This window comes from Oncorhynchus kisutch, linkage group LG3 (genome assembly GCF_002021735.2).
Source record: "Oncorhynchus kisutch isolate 150728-3 linkage group LG3, Okis_V2, whole genome shotgun sequence".
Classification (NCBI taxonomy): Eukaryota; Metazoa; Chordata; class Actinopteri; order Salmoniformes; family Salmonidae; genus Oncorhynchus; species Oncorhynchus kisutch.
The window spans coordinates 21,463,188-21,479,683 of NC_034176.2; the positions used below are offsets into that span (position 1 = coordinate 21,463,188).

General features: G+C 45.9%; 1 protein-coding gene across 2 annotated transcripts in view; it reads left to right on the plus strand.

Annotated features, from left to right (window-relative positions):
* Positions 1 to 16,496, plus strand: part of LOC109877660 (neurogenic locus notch homolog protein 1) — a 53,426-nt gene that overhangs the window by 15,284 nt on the left and 21,646 nt on the right. For both annotated transcript variants that reach the window (XM_031818894.1, XM_031818895.1), the window contains exons 3-12: positions 2,807 to 3,069; positions 5,120 to 5,458; positions 6,895 to 7,017; positions 7,325 to 7,558; positions 7,853 to 8,008; positions 8,868 to 9,053; positions 9,201 to 9,314; positions 11,107 to 11,220; positions 11,520 to 11,753; positions 11,916 to 12,026. In XM_031818894.1, coding sequence (XP_031674754.1) covers positions 2,807 to 3,069; positions 5,120 to 5,458; positions 6,895 to 7,017; positions 7,325 to 7,558; positions 7,853 to 8,008; positions 8,868 to 9,053; positions 9,201 to 9,314; positions 11,107 to 11,220; positions 11,520 to 11,753; positions 11,916 to 12,026 — 1,874 coding nt within the window. The remainder of the gene's footprint in view (positions 1 to 2,806; positions 3,070 to 5,119; positions 5,459 to 6,894; positions 7,018 to 7,324; positions 7,559 to 7,852; positions 8,009 to 8,867; positions 9,054 to 9,200; positions 9,315 to 11,106; positions 11,221 to 11,519; positions 11,754 to 11,915; positions 12,027 to 16,496) is intronic.

Here is a 16,496-nt window from a genome sequence, read left to right on the forward strand (position 1 = left end):
TTTTTTCATTTTCTCATTTGTGGGTTGTTGTCTTTGTTAGTGGCATGTATAGCCTTACAGAGCTTCACGTTCGTTTTGTTGTTTATTGATTTTGTTGGCGACATTTAAAATAAAAGAATGTACATGTACGATCGTGACAAGGGTTGCCTTATAGACTCCCACTATTTCAGAATTGCATTGCATTGCTGCCTGGCGGAATGCTTCTGCATTCTTATACATCTCTGTCATAATTAAAAAAAGATAGCAAATTATGTGAATTATCTGAAAAATGAAAGCAGAATAAAAACTATAGAGAATAGGGATGAACTGAGGATTAATTCTTCTCTCCACAGCATAATAAACGGGACCATGTTTAGATGAGTGATTTAGAATAGTCCTAATATAGCATATGGCAATGATGGGACTTTGGTAGATGGCCTTTTCTATCTCTGGAGAAAAAAACATCCTAACAAACATGCTCATTGTAACCAAAGAGGGGTGATTCCATGGTTTATCCCAGTGTCTGGAAAGGTTGCTCAGCCTAGCATTATTAAAGCAGAGTGACATGCCATCGGATCCTTAATGTTTGTGTAGCTAGCGCCCAGCCTAGCATGTGATGTTTTCTTTCCCTGGTCACCCTAATCCTGTGAGAGAGAAACCCTGTCTAAACACATGTCTGTCCCCACAGGGGCCTCTGCTTGGCCCCAGGCCCTCAGTCTTCTCGCTCACACATCCAACGGCCCCCTGGGAATGTTTGGGGATGTGATTTAGCCAGCCCCCCAGGGCTAATAGTAATAGACAACTCTATCATGGTATTTTGGAGTGAGAACTTTTAACTATATTAAAATGTTGCTGAGGCGTAACACTATGTAATCAGTGACACACAGTAGCTGTAATCAACAGGTATTATATATTTAAATAAATGCAATCCTAGTTGCAACTATAAAACAAAAACGCAACAACCTCCAATAGGAAGGACTCCCAAACATTGTTTGGGAATGTTTGGTATTGTTTTCATGTTTTCATGTTTTGCCTTGGGGGAATTGACAAGGAATTAGCGAAAGCTTCGTTAGGAGAATGACTGATATCAAAAGTGTCTGTGTGGTTCATGATAGAGTTTACAGTGCTCGCTCTGTGTCCCTTGTCTCAGAGAGAGAGAGAGAGTTGAGGTTGGGGCACACTGCTTTTAAGTATCCATGATGTTAACTCTGAGTTTAAAGAATGGTATAGACACTGCCTTGTCCTTAGAGCACTGAAACAAAGGAGTGGAGTGGAGCATATTTCTTGCTAAGAGCTGTTGATTGGTGCCATGGTGGACAACTTTTTATGTCAAAAAATGAGACTGGATTACCATTATTGTCAGTGTCCAGCTCAATGTTATTGTGTACTATTGATGAATTTGCTCACATTGTATATAGACTTGTTTATACTGTATTATTGACTGTATGTCTGTTTTACTCCATGTGTAACTCTGTGTCGTTGTATCTGTCGAACTGCTTTGCTTTATCTTGGCCAGGTCGCAATTGTAAATGAGAGCTTGTTCTCAACTTGCCTACCTGGTTAAATAAAGGTAAAATAAATAAATAAAATAAAAAATGAATGGAGTTAGTCTATCCATAATGACCAACCCCCACCCTTCAGCCCTTTGGGAAGCAGTACTGAAACCCTCTGGATGACAAATAGGAGCATGTTGAAGCAGTGAGGTTCCAAACTGAAGGTGGTGGGTTATCTCTTTCAGCTGACTATGACATGACTGATTTGTTGAACAGTTGGTAACCTCCCTGATCACCTCACTGACCCCACTAACCTCTCTGGCCACCTGTGTGTGTGTGTGTGTGTGTGTGTGTGTGTGTGTGTGTGTGTGTGTGTGTGTGTGTGTGTGTGTGTGTGTGTGTGTGTGTGTGTGTGTGTGTGGGTGTGTGTATGTGCATTGCGCATGTGCGTGTGTGTGTGTGTGTGTGTGCACGCTGTTTGGCCCTTGGATGGGAGTGTACTCTGCTTAGCCTCTGGGGACTCTCCAAGCCATCTCATTGTAATAGTAAATGTGTGAATCCATCCCCACTGACCTGACAGCCCCCACTCACTCTCCCTTTCTTCCTCTTTCTTTCTCTCTCTCTCTCTCTCTCTCTCTCTCTCTCTCTCTCTCTCTCTCTCTTTCTCCCTCCCTCCCGCGCCTCCTCCTCTCTGCCTCGCTCTCTCTCTCTCCCTCTCCACTCTGGGAACCATTTGCAGTCCCACCCCCTGCCCCCCATGTCCTGGAGTTGCTGTGGTTTATGGCCTAACTCATTGTCTGAGAGGACGATAGTGAAAAGGCAAATGTGCGGTTTTTCTGCATAGTTCTCATGGCTATGTTGCCGTGTTGTTAAAACAGTGGTCAGGACAGAAAGAGAGACAGCATCCTCCTGTCTGAGCCCTCTGGGTGTCTTTCACAGTGAGCAGGGATTAGTTAGTTCTTTACTTACTTACTTAGTTAGTTTCAGGCTGAGGCTGTTTCCCAGGCTGCTGGAGATGTATATTGATGAGCACACAGTAGGGAAATCTCAATTGCCTAAAGTGTCTTCCTGTCCTTGTTTGCACTGACCTCTGAAAACAGGTGAAAGCAGTAAAGTGGAAGCCAACTAGGTATTTTGCTTTCACCATTCCTGCTTTCCCACATCTTATATCTACTAAAACAGATAAAGACAGGTGGCATTGCAATAGCCACACATGCTTGTTTTGTTGTTGTCAGTTCTCACCTGTTGAATACAACTTTCCCTAAACCATTAATGCTGACACATCCTGCCCCCTCTCTCTCTCTCTCTCTCTCTCTCACTCTCTCTCTCTCCAGGTGTCGGGATGGATTCGTAGGGAGCAAGTGTCAGCACCGGGACCCTTGCATCTCCTCTCCGTGTAAAAATGGTGGCTCGTGTCACACGGTACCCCGTGGAAACTCAGTGGACTCCACGTGTTCCTGCCAACCGGGCTTCACGGACCGCCTGTGTCTGACGCCAATCGACAACGCTTGTCTCAGCTCTCCCTGCCGGAACGGTGGCACATGCGATCTGGTCAACCTCAGAGAGTACAAGTGTAGATGTCCCCCTGGCTGGTCAGGTGAACACTGTCATATTTACTACTCACACTGTAGTCAGAATACCGGAGGGAAAAACTGCATACTCTAGTAGTGACAAATAGCATTACTAACTGGTCTTCTGTTCATTGAAAAATGTAAACTGACCATGGTTACAACTAACCGTAGGGCATTATTTTCCTTAAAATACAAGTACTATGTATGTACAGTCGTGGCCAAAAGTTTTGAGAATGACACAAATATACATTTTCACAAAGTTAATTGCAATGTCCCTATTTGCCATGCAAATGAACTGAATCCCCAAAAAACATTTCCACTGCATTTCAGCCCTGCCACAAAAGGACCAGCTGACATCATGTCAGTGATTCTCTCGTTAACACAGGTGTGAGTGTTGACGAGGACAATAACAGATGAGGACAATAACAGACTGGAAGCTTCAAAAGGAGGGTGGTGCTTGGAATCATTGTTCTCCTCTGTCAATCATGGTTACCTGCAAGGAAACATGTGCCGTGCTTTGCACAAAAAAAGCTTCACATGCAAGGATATTGCTGCCAATAAGTTTGCACCTAAATCAACCATTTATCGGATCATCAAGAACTTCAAGGAGAGCGGTTCAATTGTTGTGAAGAAGGCTTCAGGGCACCCAAGAAAGTCCAGCAAGCGCCAGGATCGTCTCCTAAAGTTGATTCAGCTGCGGGATCGAGGCACCACCAGTACAGAGCTTGCTCAGGAATGGCAGCAGGCAGGTGTGAGTGCATCTGCATGCACAGTGAGGTGAAGACTTTTGTAGAATGGCCTGGTGTCAAGGAGGGCAGCAAAGAAGCCAATTCTCTCCAGGAAAAACATCAGGGACAGACTGATATTCTGCAAAAGGTACAGAGGGATTGGACTGCTGAGGACTGGGGTAAAGTCATTTTCTCTGATGAATCCCCTTTCCGATTGTTTGGGGCATCTGGAAAAAAGCTTGTCCGGAGAAGACAAGGTGAGCGCTACCATCAGTCCTGTGTTATGCCAACAGTAAAGCATCTCAGCCAAGGGAGTGGGCTCACTCACAATTTTGCCTAAGAATACAGCCATGAATAAAGAATGGTACCAACACATCCTCCGAGAGCAACTTCTCCCAACCATCCAGGACCAGTTTGGTGATGAACAATGCCTTTTCCAGCATGATGGATCACCTTGCCATAAGGCAAAAAGTGATAACTAAGTGGCTCGGGGAACAAAACATTGATATTTTGGGTCCATGGCCAGGAATCTCCCCAGACCTTAATTCCATTGAGAACTTGTGGTCAAATCCTCAAGAGGCGGGTGGACAAACAAAAACCCACAAAATCTGACAAACTCCAAGCATTGATTATACAAGAATTGGCTGCCATCAGTCAGGATGTGGATCAGAAGTTAATTGGCAGCATGTCAGGGCTGATTGCAGAGGTCTTGATTTTTTGTTGTTGTTGATTCTTTGCATCAACTTCATGTAATTGTCAATAAAAAGCCTTTGACACTTATGAAATGCTTGTAATGATGCTTCAGTATTCCATAGTAACATATGACAAAATTATCTAATGACACTGAAGCAGCAAACTTTGTGGAAATTAATATTTGTGTCATTCTCAAAACTTTTGGCCATGCCTGTACATTAAATGAGTGATGAGCGAAAAAATCGATACAGTTACATCTCGGGATATTATTTTTGACGATAAATTGCATCAAATCGTTTTGACAATATTGCAATATAATTTTTGTGCTAGTTGGCTGTACCTGCACCAAAACTCCAGTAGTTGTCCTTTGTAGCTTGTTCTCCATCTTCTTTTGAAATAGGGAGCAAATTTGTTTTCAGCATTTTTATTTCCATAACTGATCAAAACTTGTTTTCTCATGGCTCTTGTCTGTCTGTAGCAGACATATGGTGAGCAATGTGTTTGGAACTTGTGAGAATCGCAATACATATTGTATCGGCACCTACGTATCGTCATAATATTGTATTGTGAGAGCCCTAATGTAAATAAAGTTACAATCGTGAATTTATGAAATGTTTCATCCTTTATTTACAAGATGAGTGTCTGTCTCCTCCAGGTAAGCAGTGCCAGCAGGCAGACCCCTGTGCCTCTAACCCCTGTGCCAATGGCGGGCATTGCACCCCCTTCGAGTCCCATTACATCTGTTCCTGCACCCCCTTCTTCTACGGTCAGACCTGCAAGCAGGATGTCAATGAATGTGCCCAGAGCCCCTTGCCCTGCCAGAATGGAGGGGTGTGTGTGAACGAGGTGGGCACCTACCGCTGCCAGTGTCCCCAGGAGTACACAGGCAAGCACTGTGATACCCGCTACCTACCGTGCAACCCCTCCCCATGCCACAACGGGGCCACCTGCATCCAGAAGGGAGACACCACCTACGAATGCTCCTGTGTGCCAGGTACTGCTCTGTTTAATGTGGTCCCGTCTGATCCACTATGAGCAGAAGCCTACATTTACATGACGTTTTAGTAATTTAGCAGGCGCTTGTATCCCAAACCATTTACAATCAGTCTATTCAACTATGAAAAAGTTTCAGTTATGTGAGATTATATAAAGTTAGGATGTGATCCTGTACGAACTTTCAACTTGTGCAATCCGTTTCCACTTAGGGGCAGCTAAGTGTTTTCTCCGCAAGTCTACCCACTTCAAGCCATCTTGACTCAATCAAACATCCAAAACCACTGTGAATTAAACTATCAGTACTGTTCTCTGTTGTCTAGTGGCTGGTCATGATGTGAGTGCAGGAGGAAGAAACTGTGTGTGCAGTGGCTCCATAGTGCTGTGTGTGTGAGAGCTGTTTGTAGTGGCTCCACAGTGCTGTGTGTGTGAGAGCTGTTTGTAGTGGCTCCACAGTGCTGTGTGTGTGAGAGCTGTTTGTAGTGGCTCCACAGTGCTGTGTGTGTGAGAGCTGTTTGTAGTGGCTCCACAGTGCTGTGTGTGTGAGAGCTGTTTATAGTGGCTCCACAGTGCTGTGTGTGTGAGAGCTGTTTGTAGTGGCTCCACAGTGCTGTGTGTGTGTGTGTGTGTGTGTGCGTGTGTGTGTGTGAACAGGAAAGCATTGGGCCTTATTGTGAGGAAATGGCGGAGAGACAACATTCTCACAGCAAAGTAGAGCCTGCTAGTCCTATAGGTTACCAGGACTTGTCATCTTCTCTCCCCTCTCCCTGCTCCCCACCCATCACGTCACCAATTCCACCCTGCTCTAAAGCCAGGCTGGGATAGACAGACCTCCACTGAGCTCCTAGCAAGCGCCATACCACTGTCTTTGTGCCTTACACACTATTTTGGACGGTTCTCACAGTAATTTCAGTACCAAAGAAAAATCATTTATATTATGAATCAAGACAAGTACTCTCATTGTCAACAATCCAATGGTGCTCAGATTCTACTTCCACAAAATTGGCAGTATTGCCTATTAAATGTCCCTGTCTTTTTCTTCTGCAGTCAGGGAGCCAAACAATAGTGTGGTGTTGTGTTGTGTAATGCCAGGGCAGGAAGGGTAGCTGTGGTGTGGCTGGCTGTTTTTCTGACTGCCACATACTCAAGGAGGGTTGCCACCGCTGCCATTCATTACCCTCTGAAGAAGGAGGCCGTTGACCACATTAACTGTAGAAGAGTTTCACTTCCCTTGTTTTGAAAGAAACCAACCAGGCATTTTTTAAACTAGGAAAAGCAAAGAGAATGATCCAAAGAGACAAAACTATTTAGATATCCAATAGGCTTCCTTGATATTCCCTCTTTATTCATGCAAATATAACATGATCACTTCTGTTGAGATGACAAACAACAGTGTGTAATATGTGTGTATTTAACATGATGTCCTGTCCTCTCCAGGTTTCTCGGGTCAGAACTGTGACACTAACATTGACGACTGTCCAGGACACGAGTGTCACAATGGAGGAACCTGCGTGGACGGGGTTAACACCTATAACTGCCAATGCAAACCAGAATTCACAGGTAACCATACAGTACCCCTCACCCACCCACTCTTCTCTACACTCCTGGTAGAAGTTGCTCATGAATACAGATCTAGGATCAGATTACTAACCCCCAATCCTAACCTAGATCATGAGGTGAATACAAACATATACTGTATCACCCTGCATCAGTCTTTATGGGATAACTTTGACCCTACTCTGAACTCCACAGTGGAAGTCCCCTTGCTTTTCATTATTATTCATTGGCTCTCATTGGCTCTCGTTGATTCATTTGGGTGCACGGTGCGCTGTTGACAAGTGCATTTCCTCCATGTTCTCCCCTATAGGCCAGTTCTGTACAGAGGACGTTGACGAGTGCCAACTGATGCCCAACGCGTGCCAGAACGGTGGAACGTGCCACAACATCTACAGTGCCTACCAGTGTGTCTGTGTCAACGGGTGGACGGGCGATGACTGTGGAGAGAATATTGACGACTGTGCCAATGCCGCCTGCTATCAGGGTGCCATCTGCCATGACCGTGTGGCGTCCTTCTTCTGCGAGTGTCCCCATGGTCGCACAGGTCAGCCAAAGCACTTTGGTCTTCTGCATTTCTCCTTGTTTTTTAATTGTTCTGACCCTGAGCTTTTTATACTTGTATATCTTCCACCATTTTATGCTGAATCTCGTGTGTTTACAACAGTGATACTAAATTGGTAGTCTTTCCTTTTACAGTGCCAGCAGCACATATATTTTCCCTGTATTTACTATAGCTAGTTATTACAAGGTTGAAAAACATTAACTAAATAAATAACTTTAACGAAGTAAATAACTGTTACGCCTATCAACATCTCCTGTTTTATTTGTGCTGTGCCAGGTCTGTTGTGTCATCTGGATGACGCCTGTATTAGTAACCCCTGTCAGAAAGGCTCTAACTGTGACACCAACCCCGTCAATGGCAAGGCCATCTGCACCTGTCCCCTTGGTTACATTGGCGCCGCTTGTGACCAGGATGTTGACGAATGCTCACTAGGTAACTAAGCTCAGACCACTGAGGGATGCTTTCAGAAACACACATTAGATCAATATAGGAATTGGCTTTATTCTTCATGGGCTTCGTTATGCTTGGTTAGTCAAGAACTAGAAATGGGATTTCCTCGACCTCAGAGATCAGAAACCCACTCATGGGCCAGGGCTGACAGGGGTTGAGGGGAGGCCGGTAGAAATCAGTCCGATAGGGTCCAAGTAGCAGGAGGGCCATGAGCAGAGGCAGACAGGTTGAAACCACTACACAGCAGAGAGGTAGACAGGTCTAAACCCCTACACAGCAGAGAGGCAGACAGGTCTAAACCCCTACACAGCAGAGAGGTAGACATGTAGCAACCCCTACACAGCAGAGAGGCAGACAGGTTGAAACCACTACACAGCAGAGAGGCAGACAGGTAGCAACCCCTACACAGCAGAGAGGCAGACAGGTAGCAACCCCTAAACAGCAGAGAGGCAGACTGGTTGAAACCCCTACACAGCAGAGAGGCAAACAGGTAGCAACCCCTACACAGCAGAGGCAGACAGGTACCAACCCCTAAACAGCAGAGAGGCAGACAGACAGGTAGCAACCCCTACACAGCAGAGAGGCAGACAGGTTGAAACCCCTACACAGCAGAGATGTAGACAGGTAGCAACCCCTACACAGCAGAGAGGTAGACAGGTAGCAACCCCTACACAGCAGAGAGGCAGACAGGTAGCAACCACTACACAGCAGAGAGGCAGACAGGTAGCAACCACTACACAGCAGAGAGGCAGACAGGTAGCAACCACTACACAGCATTGTGAAGGAGCACACCCTGTAACATGTTTGTTAAGATTCACTCCATGTCTCTTTGTGTGTCTAGGTGGCAACCCCTGTGAGCACGGAGGGAAGTGCCTGAACACCAAGGGTTCGTTCCAGTGTAAGTGTCAGCTCGGCTTCTCTGGAGCTCGATGTGAACACGACGTCAACGAGTGCCTCTCCAACCCCTGCCAGAACGAAGCCACGTGCCTCGACCAGATAGGAGGTTTCCACTGCATTTGTATGCCAGGTAAAGACACCGTTTTAATCAAAGGATGGCTGCAATCTAAACCTATATCTTTGAAGTCAGGCACGGTCAATGTTACTATACAAATCTCATGGTTAACTAACTAACTTACTGGCCCTGTGTCTTGTTTCCCTTGCTAATTGGCTACAGGCTATGAGGGACTGTTCTGCCAGATCAATACTGACGAGTGCGCAAACAACCCCTGCCTGAACAATGGGAAATGTATCGACAAGATCAACACCTTCCACTGCCAGTGCCCCACAGGTGAGCCCTGGGACGCTGCGGCGGTCTGAGGGGGTTCGATCACCCCCCTGGACTGGATGGGCGCGGGAGGCAGACTCTAATCCCTGCCCTCAGGCAGGCTTTAGCAGGCCAGCGCCCGACGAGGAAAATCCATAAGGAAGGGCTTGACAAAGTTTTCACTTAGAACAAGGTTTTACTCTGATGAGTGTGCACTTAAACTTGGTTTGGATGTAGCTAGCCACAATAACGTTATTTGAGAGAGAATTAAGGAGATAGTCTAACTAAGAATATCAGCTGAAATAGTGTTGTGTTTTCGTGTATTACATTTCTGTGTAGTTGTAGAAGCTGTTGTGGTGAGGTTTGAGTTTTGTGTGTAGTGATTTGGTGCATGTAGAATCTAGATGATTTCATGAGGTATTTCTACAGGGATTCCATTAGGGTTGGACTACAGCATGTGATGAGAGGCATTGAGGGTTTTGTTAGCACAGGAATGCTCTGATAGAAGAACGTGAGGCTGACTGACACTGAACAAGGTTTCTCAGCCTCTAAAATGTGTTTTTGTTTTCATTCTTTCAGCAGGGCTATTGAGGTGGAAGTAATTCTGATGGAAAATAGTGCAGTACTCAGTTGGTTCTGATCAAAAAAAGCTCAGAGAGAAAGGCAGGAGGCTCCTTGTGTTGAGAAAGTGCAGTTAACAGTAGAGCAGTACAGCAGAGAACACTAGAGCTTAGCTGTTGAAAAGCCCCCATATCTATGGGATGGGGATGGGGTAAGGGGGCCAGGAGAGAGGCCTGAATGAGAGAGTAGTGAAAGTGGGAGGGGGTGTTGGGGTACGGGAGGGGACTGAGACGCACAGACGGTTATGCTCTAGAGGGGTTATGGGGTAAAGGCGGGGGATTTTGGGGTCCCCATTGCCTGCTTGTGATGTAAATTTGTTCCTGTGTAAGCCCAGGCCGGAGTAGGGTATGGTCCTCTCAACTTTAATTTCTGTACACATAATCTCCATGGAAACCCCATTCGTCCCTTTTGAAATGTGTGATTCCAGAAGCCCGGGCTAAATCCCCTCTTTGGCTCTGGGAGGTGTGTGTGAGGTAATATTAGCGTTAGCATGGATGGACAGTGAAAATTGAAAGGACCCTGTGTTGTGAATGGAGCAGAGCTAACAGATATCCATGTAGCCACTTCCTATTTGGATTAGTGACAACTGGTGTCTGGCTGTTCTTTATCAGATAGAATCCTTCTTTTTACCACTTAGAATTCAAATGTGTGACTACTGAACACTGTACGTTCCTGCGACAGAAGTTGGAAGAAAAAATAAAAACAGAGATTAGAATGACTAGAGAAAATAAGGGAGCCTGCTGGTTGATTTTGAATGATGAGGGATTTGAATAGCTGAGTTCAGAGGTCAAGCTAGCCCTGTTGGGAGAAGCGGGCGGGGAAAGTGGGCAGAGCAGGACGGGATAATGCACATTGTGATGGAAAAGTTTTGGGGGACAAAAGAGGCAACTGGCTCGGCTTTGCATTACATTGAGCAGACAGTCCCCCCTTTGTCTTTCACCCCTGGTCATGAGGCCTTGGAAGCCCCCCCCCCCTTTTGGGAGCAGTGGTGAAAAGGAATAGAAGGAAAGAACACAGTAAGCTTGTAGTACGGCAGGCATTTTGATACATATGCAGCCATCTCTGTCATTGAGGGCTCTCATCATAATGTATGTAGGCTTCCAGGGATAGAGTGGGCATAGTTTGGGCTTGGTAAGATCACTCTAATGAACCACACACACACTCACTCACTCCCTACATCTTCTTGTTTTTCCAGGATTTTCTGGGAACCTTTGCCAGATAGATATTGATGAGTGCTCCAGCACGCCTTGCAAGAATAGCGCCAAGTGCACAGATGGCCCCAATAAGTACACCTGTGAATGCACTGAAGGTATAAAAACAGAACCTTGTTATATTTGGTAACACGTTTATTTTCCCTCGACTCCAATCGCGTTCATTGAACAGATGTGGGTGGAGCAATATGCAATGTGCAAATTAAAAACACTCACAAAAGCTCTGATGAAGGCCTTGGGGCTGATAAAGAGCAGTGATACTAGCAGGAGCATAAAAACAACAACAAAACAACAAACAGATTTCAAAATAAACTAAAACGTATTGAATGTTTTCTGGCTCCTGAATAGAATGGAGAGAAATTAGACTAAAGTGACAAACTACATGTCTTTCTACCAGGTTACACGGGGCAACACTGTGAGACCGACATCAATGAGTGTTTCTCGGACCCCTGTCACTATGGTACTTGTAAGGATGGCCTGGCCTCCTTCACCTGCTACTGTCGCCTTGGTTACACGGGCCGGCTGTGTGAGACCAACATTAACGAGTGTCTGAGTCAGCCCTGTCGGAACGGAGGCATCTGCCAGGACCGCGAGAACTCCTACATCTGCACCTGCCCCATGGGCACCGCAGGTCAGACGCACGCGCGCATGCACACACGCGAGCACACACACACGCGAGCACACACACACTAAAAGACTTCTCTAAGCTCGAAACTGTCCTCGACACACAGACTTACTTTAATCTGTGAAAATGTTACTATAGAAACTTTGATGCTAATTTCTTTGCTTCTAGGTATAAACTGTGAAGTCAACCTGGACGACTGCAAGAGCAAGCCATGTGACTACGGGACATGCCTCGACAAGATCAATGGCTACGAGTGTGCCTGCGAGCCTGGCTACAGCGGTAAGTAGCCCTGTAGGGGACCAGTTTGTCTGACTGTGGCTACCGAGGTTGAGATTTGAAGGGGGTTCTCCTACCTCTCCTATTCAGACCTCTCAGGTGAAGGCAGGACAAACAAGAGCATAGAGGGTAGGGTGGAGGGGTGGAAGAGGGAGAGAGATGACAGATGGTAAACGAATGCACTCCTTTTAAGGCCTTCTGTGGCCTTGTCACTTTCCAGACCCCCCCCCCCCCCTCCAACCTGTTGCCTAGACACACAAGCTGGCCTCTCTCACCAGGCTCTGAAAGGACCAACACTCACCCGGGATTTCACTGGAGGAAAGATCCCCTGAAAGATTCCTGAAAGTTGATATTTTAAAAGGGGGGAGTTGGTCCATGCTTTAGGGCTAAATGGCCTCTCTTTATGTTATGCGTGGCACCCGCTGAATGGCGGCGTCATTTCAAGTGGACAACAAAACCGGACTTAAAAATCCCATGTTTCTCTAGGTGGATACATTTACTGTGGGGATATAGAGCCCATTGTATGGTCCATTGTCTGGTGTAGCACGGGTTGGGCTTTGTGTTTTACTTCAAAATGATATCTTCATGGATTGTGACCAACTCCAAAGATTACTACATGATATTATGTTCAAAGTTTCATAAGTTCTAACCATAGTGTTATTAATTTGTACAGGTAACTGACAAAATAACGGAAACCCTTGAGTAAATGAGGGATACAAAGTATATTCAAAGCTGGTGCTTCCATACAGGTGTGGTTCCTGACAAGGGTTGCAAAGGATCAGAAACTTTCAGGGAAATGTCCATGGGAAGTTAAGCCCGGGAATTTGGGTTATTTAGCTTATTAAATTAATCAAAAAAGTTAGCTTATAACAGTGAACCTTTTTTGTGGGATACACATAAGGCAATTCTAGGTCTTGTGGCATATTTTGGTTAAACTAGCCTCAATTCAATGGAATTGCAACCCTCTGCAAATAATGTGCCAAATCATATGTGAAGAATGCAACAAAGATGCAGAATTATCTGGCCAAGTGCATGAAGTTCCCTCACTGCTCACAACAAGCAACCTCTGACAAAAGTCCCTCTACTTCTATTCGATGTGAAAATGATTAATCAGACACCTTATCGATAGCAGCAGTTCATGGTCCTCCTGGAATCAGAAGTTTTTTGACTTAATGGAGGAACATAGTCAGAGAAATGCTGATGAATATCTTGCTCGAGCTGTGTATGCAACTGGTTCACCTCTGATTCTCACATGCAATGTGTATTGGAAGAGATTTCTGAAAGTTCTTCACCCAGCATAGACCCTCCAACCAGACATGCTTTATCTACTAATTTGCTGGATGCAGAGTTCAACCGAGTTCAAGTGAAGGTCAAGCAAATCATAGAGAAAGCAGACTATTGCAATCATCTCTGATGGGTGGTCGAATGTTTGTGGCCAAGGAATAATTAACTACATCATCTCCACCCCTCAACCAGTATTCTACAAGAGCACAGACACAAGGGACAACAGACACACCGGTCTCTACATTGCAGATGAGCTGAAGGCAGTCATCAATGACCTTGGACCACCGAAGGTATTTGCACTGGTGACAGACAATGCTGCCAAAATGAAGGCTGCTGGGTTAAAGTGGAGGAGTCCTACCCTCACATCACACCCATTGGCTATGCTTCTCATGCATTGAATCTGCTCCTCAAGGACATCATGGCACTGAAAACAATGGATACACTCTACAAGAGAACCAAGGAAATGGTTAGGTATGTGAAGGGTCATCAAGTTACAGCAGCAATCTACCTCACCAAGCAAAGTGAGAAGAATAAGAGCACCACATTGAAGCTTTCCCAGCAACACCCATTGGGGTGGTGTTGTCATCATGTTTGACAGTCTCCTGGAGGGGAAGGAGTCTCTCCAAGAAATGGCCATATCACAGTCTGCCGATATGGACAGCCCCATCAAAGAGGATCCTCCTGGATGATGTATTTTGGGAGAGAGTGGTAAGCAGCCTGAAACCTATAGCAGTAGCCATTGCATGTATTGAGGGAGACAATGCCATCCTGTCTGTGTTCAGACTCTGCTTGCAGATGTAAGAGAAGAAATCCATACTGCTCTGCCCACTTCACTGTTGCTCCAAGAAGAGGAAACTGCAGTCCTGAAATACATCAAAAAGCTTGAAGACTTCAGCCTGAAGCCCATACACACCGCAGCGTACATGTTGGACACCAAGTATGCTGGCAAGAGCATCCTGTCTGGTGCAGAGATCAACAAGGCCTATGGTGTCATCACTACCCTGTCTCGCCACCTTGGCCTGGATGAGGGAAATGTTCTTGGCTGTCTGGCGAAGTACACTTCCAAGCAAGGGCTTGACAATCTGGACCCTCTATTTCTGAAACTATCTGCCACCATTGTCGCAACCCCTATTACCAGCCTGTTCAACCTCTCTTTCATCTCGTCTGAGATCCCCAAGGATTGGAAAGCTGCCGCAGTCATCCCCCTCTTCAAAGGGGGAGACACCCTGGACCCAAACTGTTACAGACCTATATCCATCCTGCCCTGCCTATCTAAGGTCTTCGAAAGCCAAGTCAACAAACAGGTCACTGACCATCTCGAATCCCACCGTACCTTCTCCGCTGTGCAATCTGGTTTCCGAGCCGGTCATGGGTGCACCTCAGCCACACTCAAGGTACTCAACGATATCATAACCGCCATCGATAAAAGACAGTACTGTGCAGCCGTCTTCATCGACCTTGCCAAGGCTTTCGACTCTGTCAATCACCATATTCTTATCGGCAGACTCAGTAGCCTCGGTTTTTCGGATGACTGCCTTGCCTGGTTCACCAATTACTTTGCAGACAGAGTTCAGTGTGTCAAATCGGAGGGCATGCTGTCCGGTCCTCTGGCAGTCTCTATGGGGGTGCCACAGGGTTCAATTCTCGGGCCGACTCTTTTCTCTGTGTATATCAATGATGTTGCTCTTGCTGCGGGCGATTCCCTGATCCACCTCTACGCAGACGACACCATTCTATATACTTTCGGCCCGTCTTTGGACACTGTGCTATCTAACCTCCAAACAAGCTTCAATGCCATACAACACTCCTTCCGTGGCCTCCAACTGCTCTTAAACGCTAGTAAAACCAAATGCATGCTTTTCAACCGGTCGCTGCCTGCACCTGCATGCCCGACTAGCATCACCACCCTGGATGGTTCCGACCTAGAATATGTGGACGTCTATAAGTACCTAGGTGTCTGGCTAGACTGCAAACTCTCCTTCCAGACTCATATCAAACATCTCCAATCGAAAATCAAATCAAGAGTCGGCTTTCTATTCCGCAACAAAGCCTCCTTCACTCACGCCGCCAAGCTTACCCTAGTAAAACTGACTATCCTACCGATCCTCGACTTCGGCAATGTCATCTACAAAATGGCTTCCAACACTCTACTCAGCAAACTGGATGCAGTCTATCACAGTGCCATCCGTTTTGTCACTAAAGCACCTTATACCACCCACCACTGCGACTTGTATGCTCTAGTCGGCTGGCCCTCGCTACATATTCGTCGCCAGACCCACTGGCTCCAGGTCATCTACAAGTCTATGCTAGGTAAAGCTCCGCCTTATCTCAGCTCACTGGTCACGATGGCAACACCCATCCGTAGCACGCGCTCCAGAAGGTGTATCTCACTGATCATCCCTAAAGCCAACACCTCATTTGGCCGCCTTTCGTTCCAGTACTCTGCTGCCTGTGACTGGAACGAATTGCAAAAATCGCTGAAGTTGGAGACTTTTATCTCCCTCACCAACTTCAAACATCAGCTATCTGAGCAGCTAACCGATCGCTGCAGCTGTACATAGTCTATTGGTAAATAGCCCACCCTTTTCACCTACCTCATCCCCATACTGTTTTTATTTATTTACTTTTCTGCTCTTCTGCACACCAATATCTCTACCTGTACATGACCATCTGATCATTTATCACTCCAGTGTTAATCTGCAAAATTGTAATTATTTGCCTACCTCCTCATGCCTTTTGCACACATTGTATATAGACCCCCCCTTTGTTTTCTACTGTGTTATTGACTTGTTAATTGTTTACTCCATGTGTAACTCTTTGTTGTATGCTCACACTGCTATGCTTTATCTTGGCCAGGTCGCAGTTGCAAATGAGAACTTGTTCTCAACTAGCCTACCTGGTTAAATAAAGGTTAAATAAAAAAATAAATAAAAAATGGAGCTGCAATATGGCAGTCGTGCCGACATATCTCATCAGCCACCTGATGGAATGGACTTTGGATCTGTGGCTCTTTCCCCTGTTGCCTCCATCATCCTCCAAATCCCACCAACATCAGCTGCCTCAGAGCGCAACTGGTCCTTGTTTGGGAACACACACACCAAAGCACACAACAGGCTGACCAATACAAGGGTTGAAAAGTTGGTGGCATCCGGTTAAATTTGAGGCTTTTTGAGACTGACAAAGAGCCAT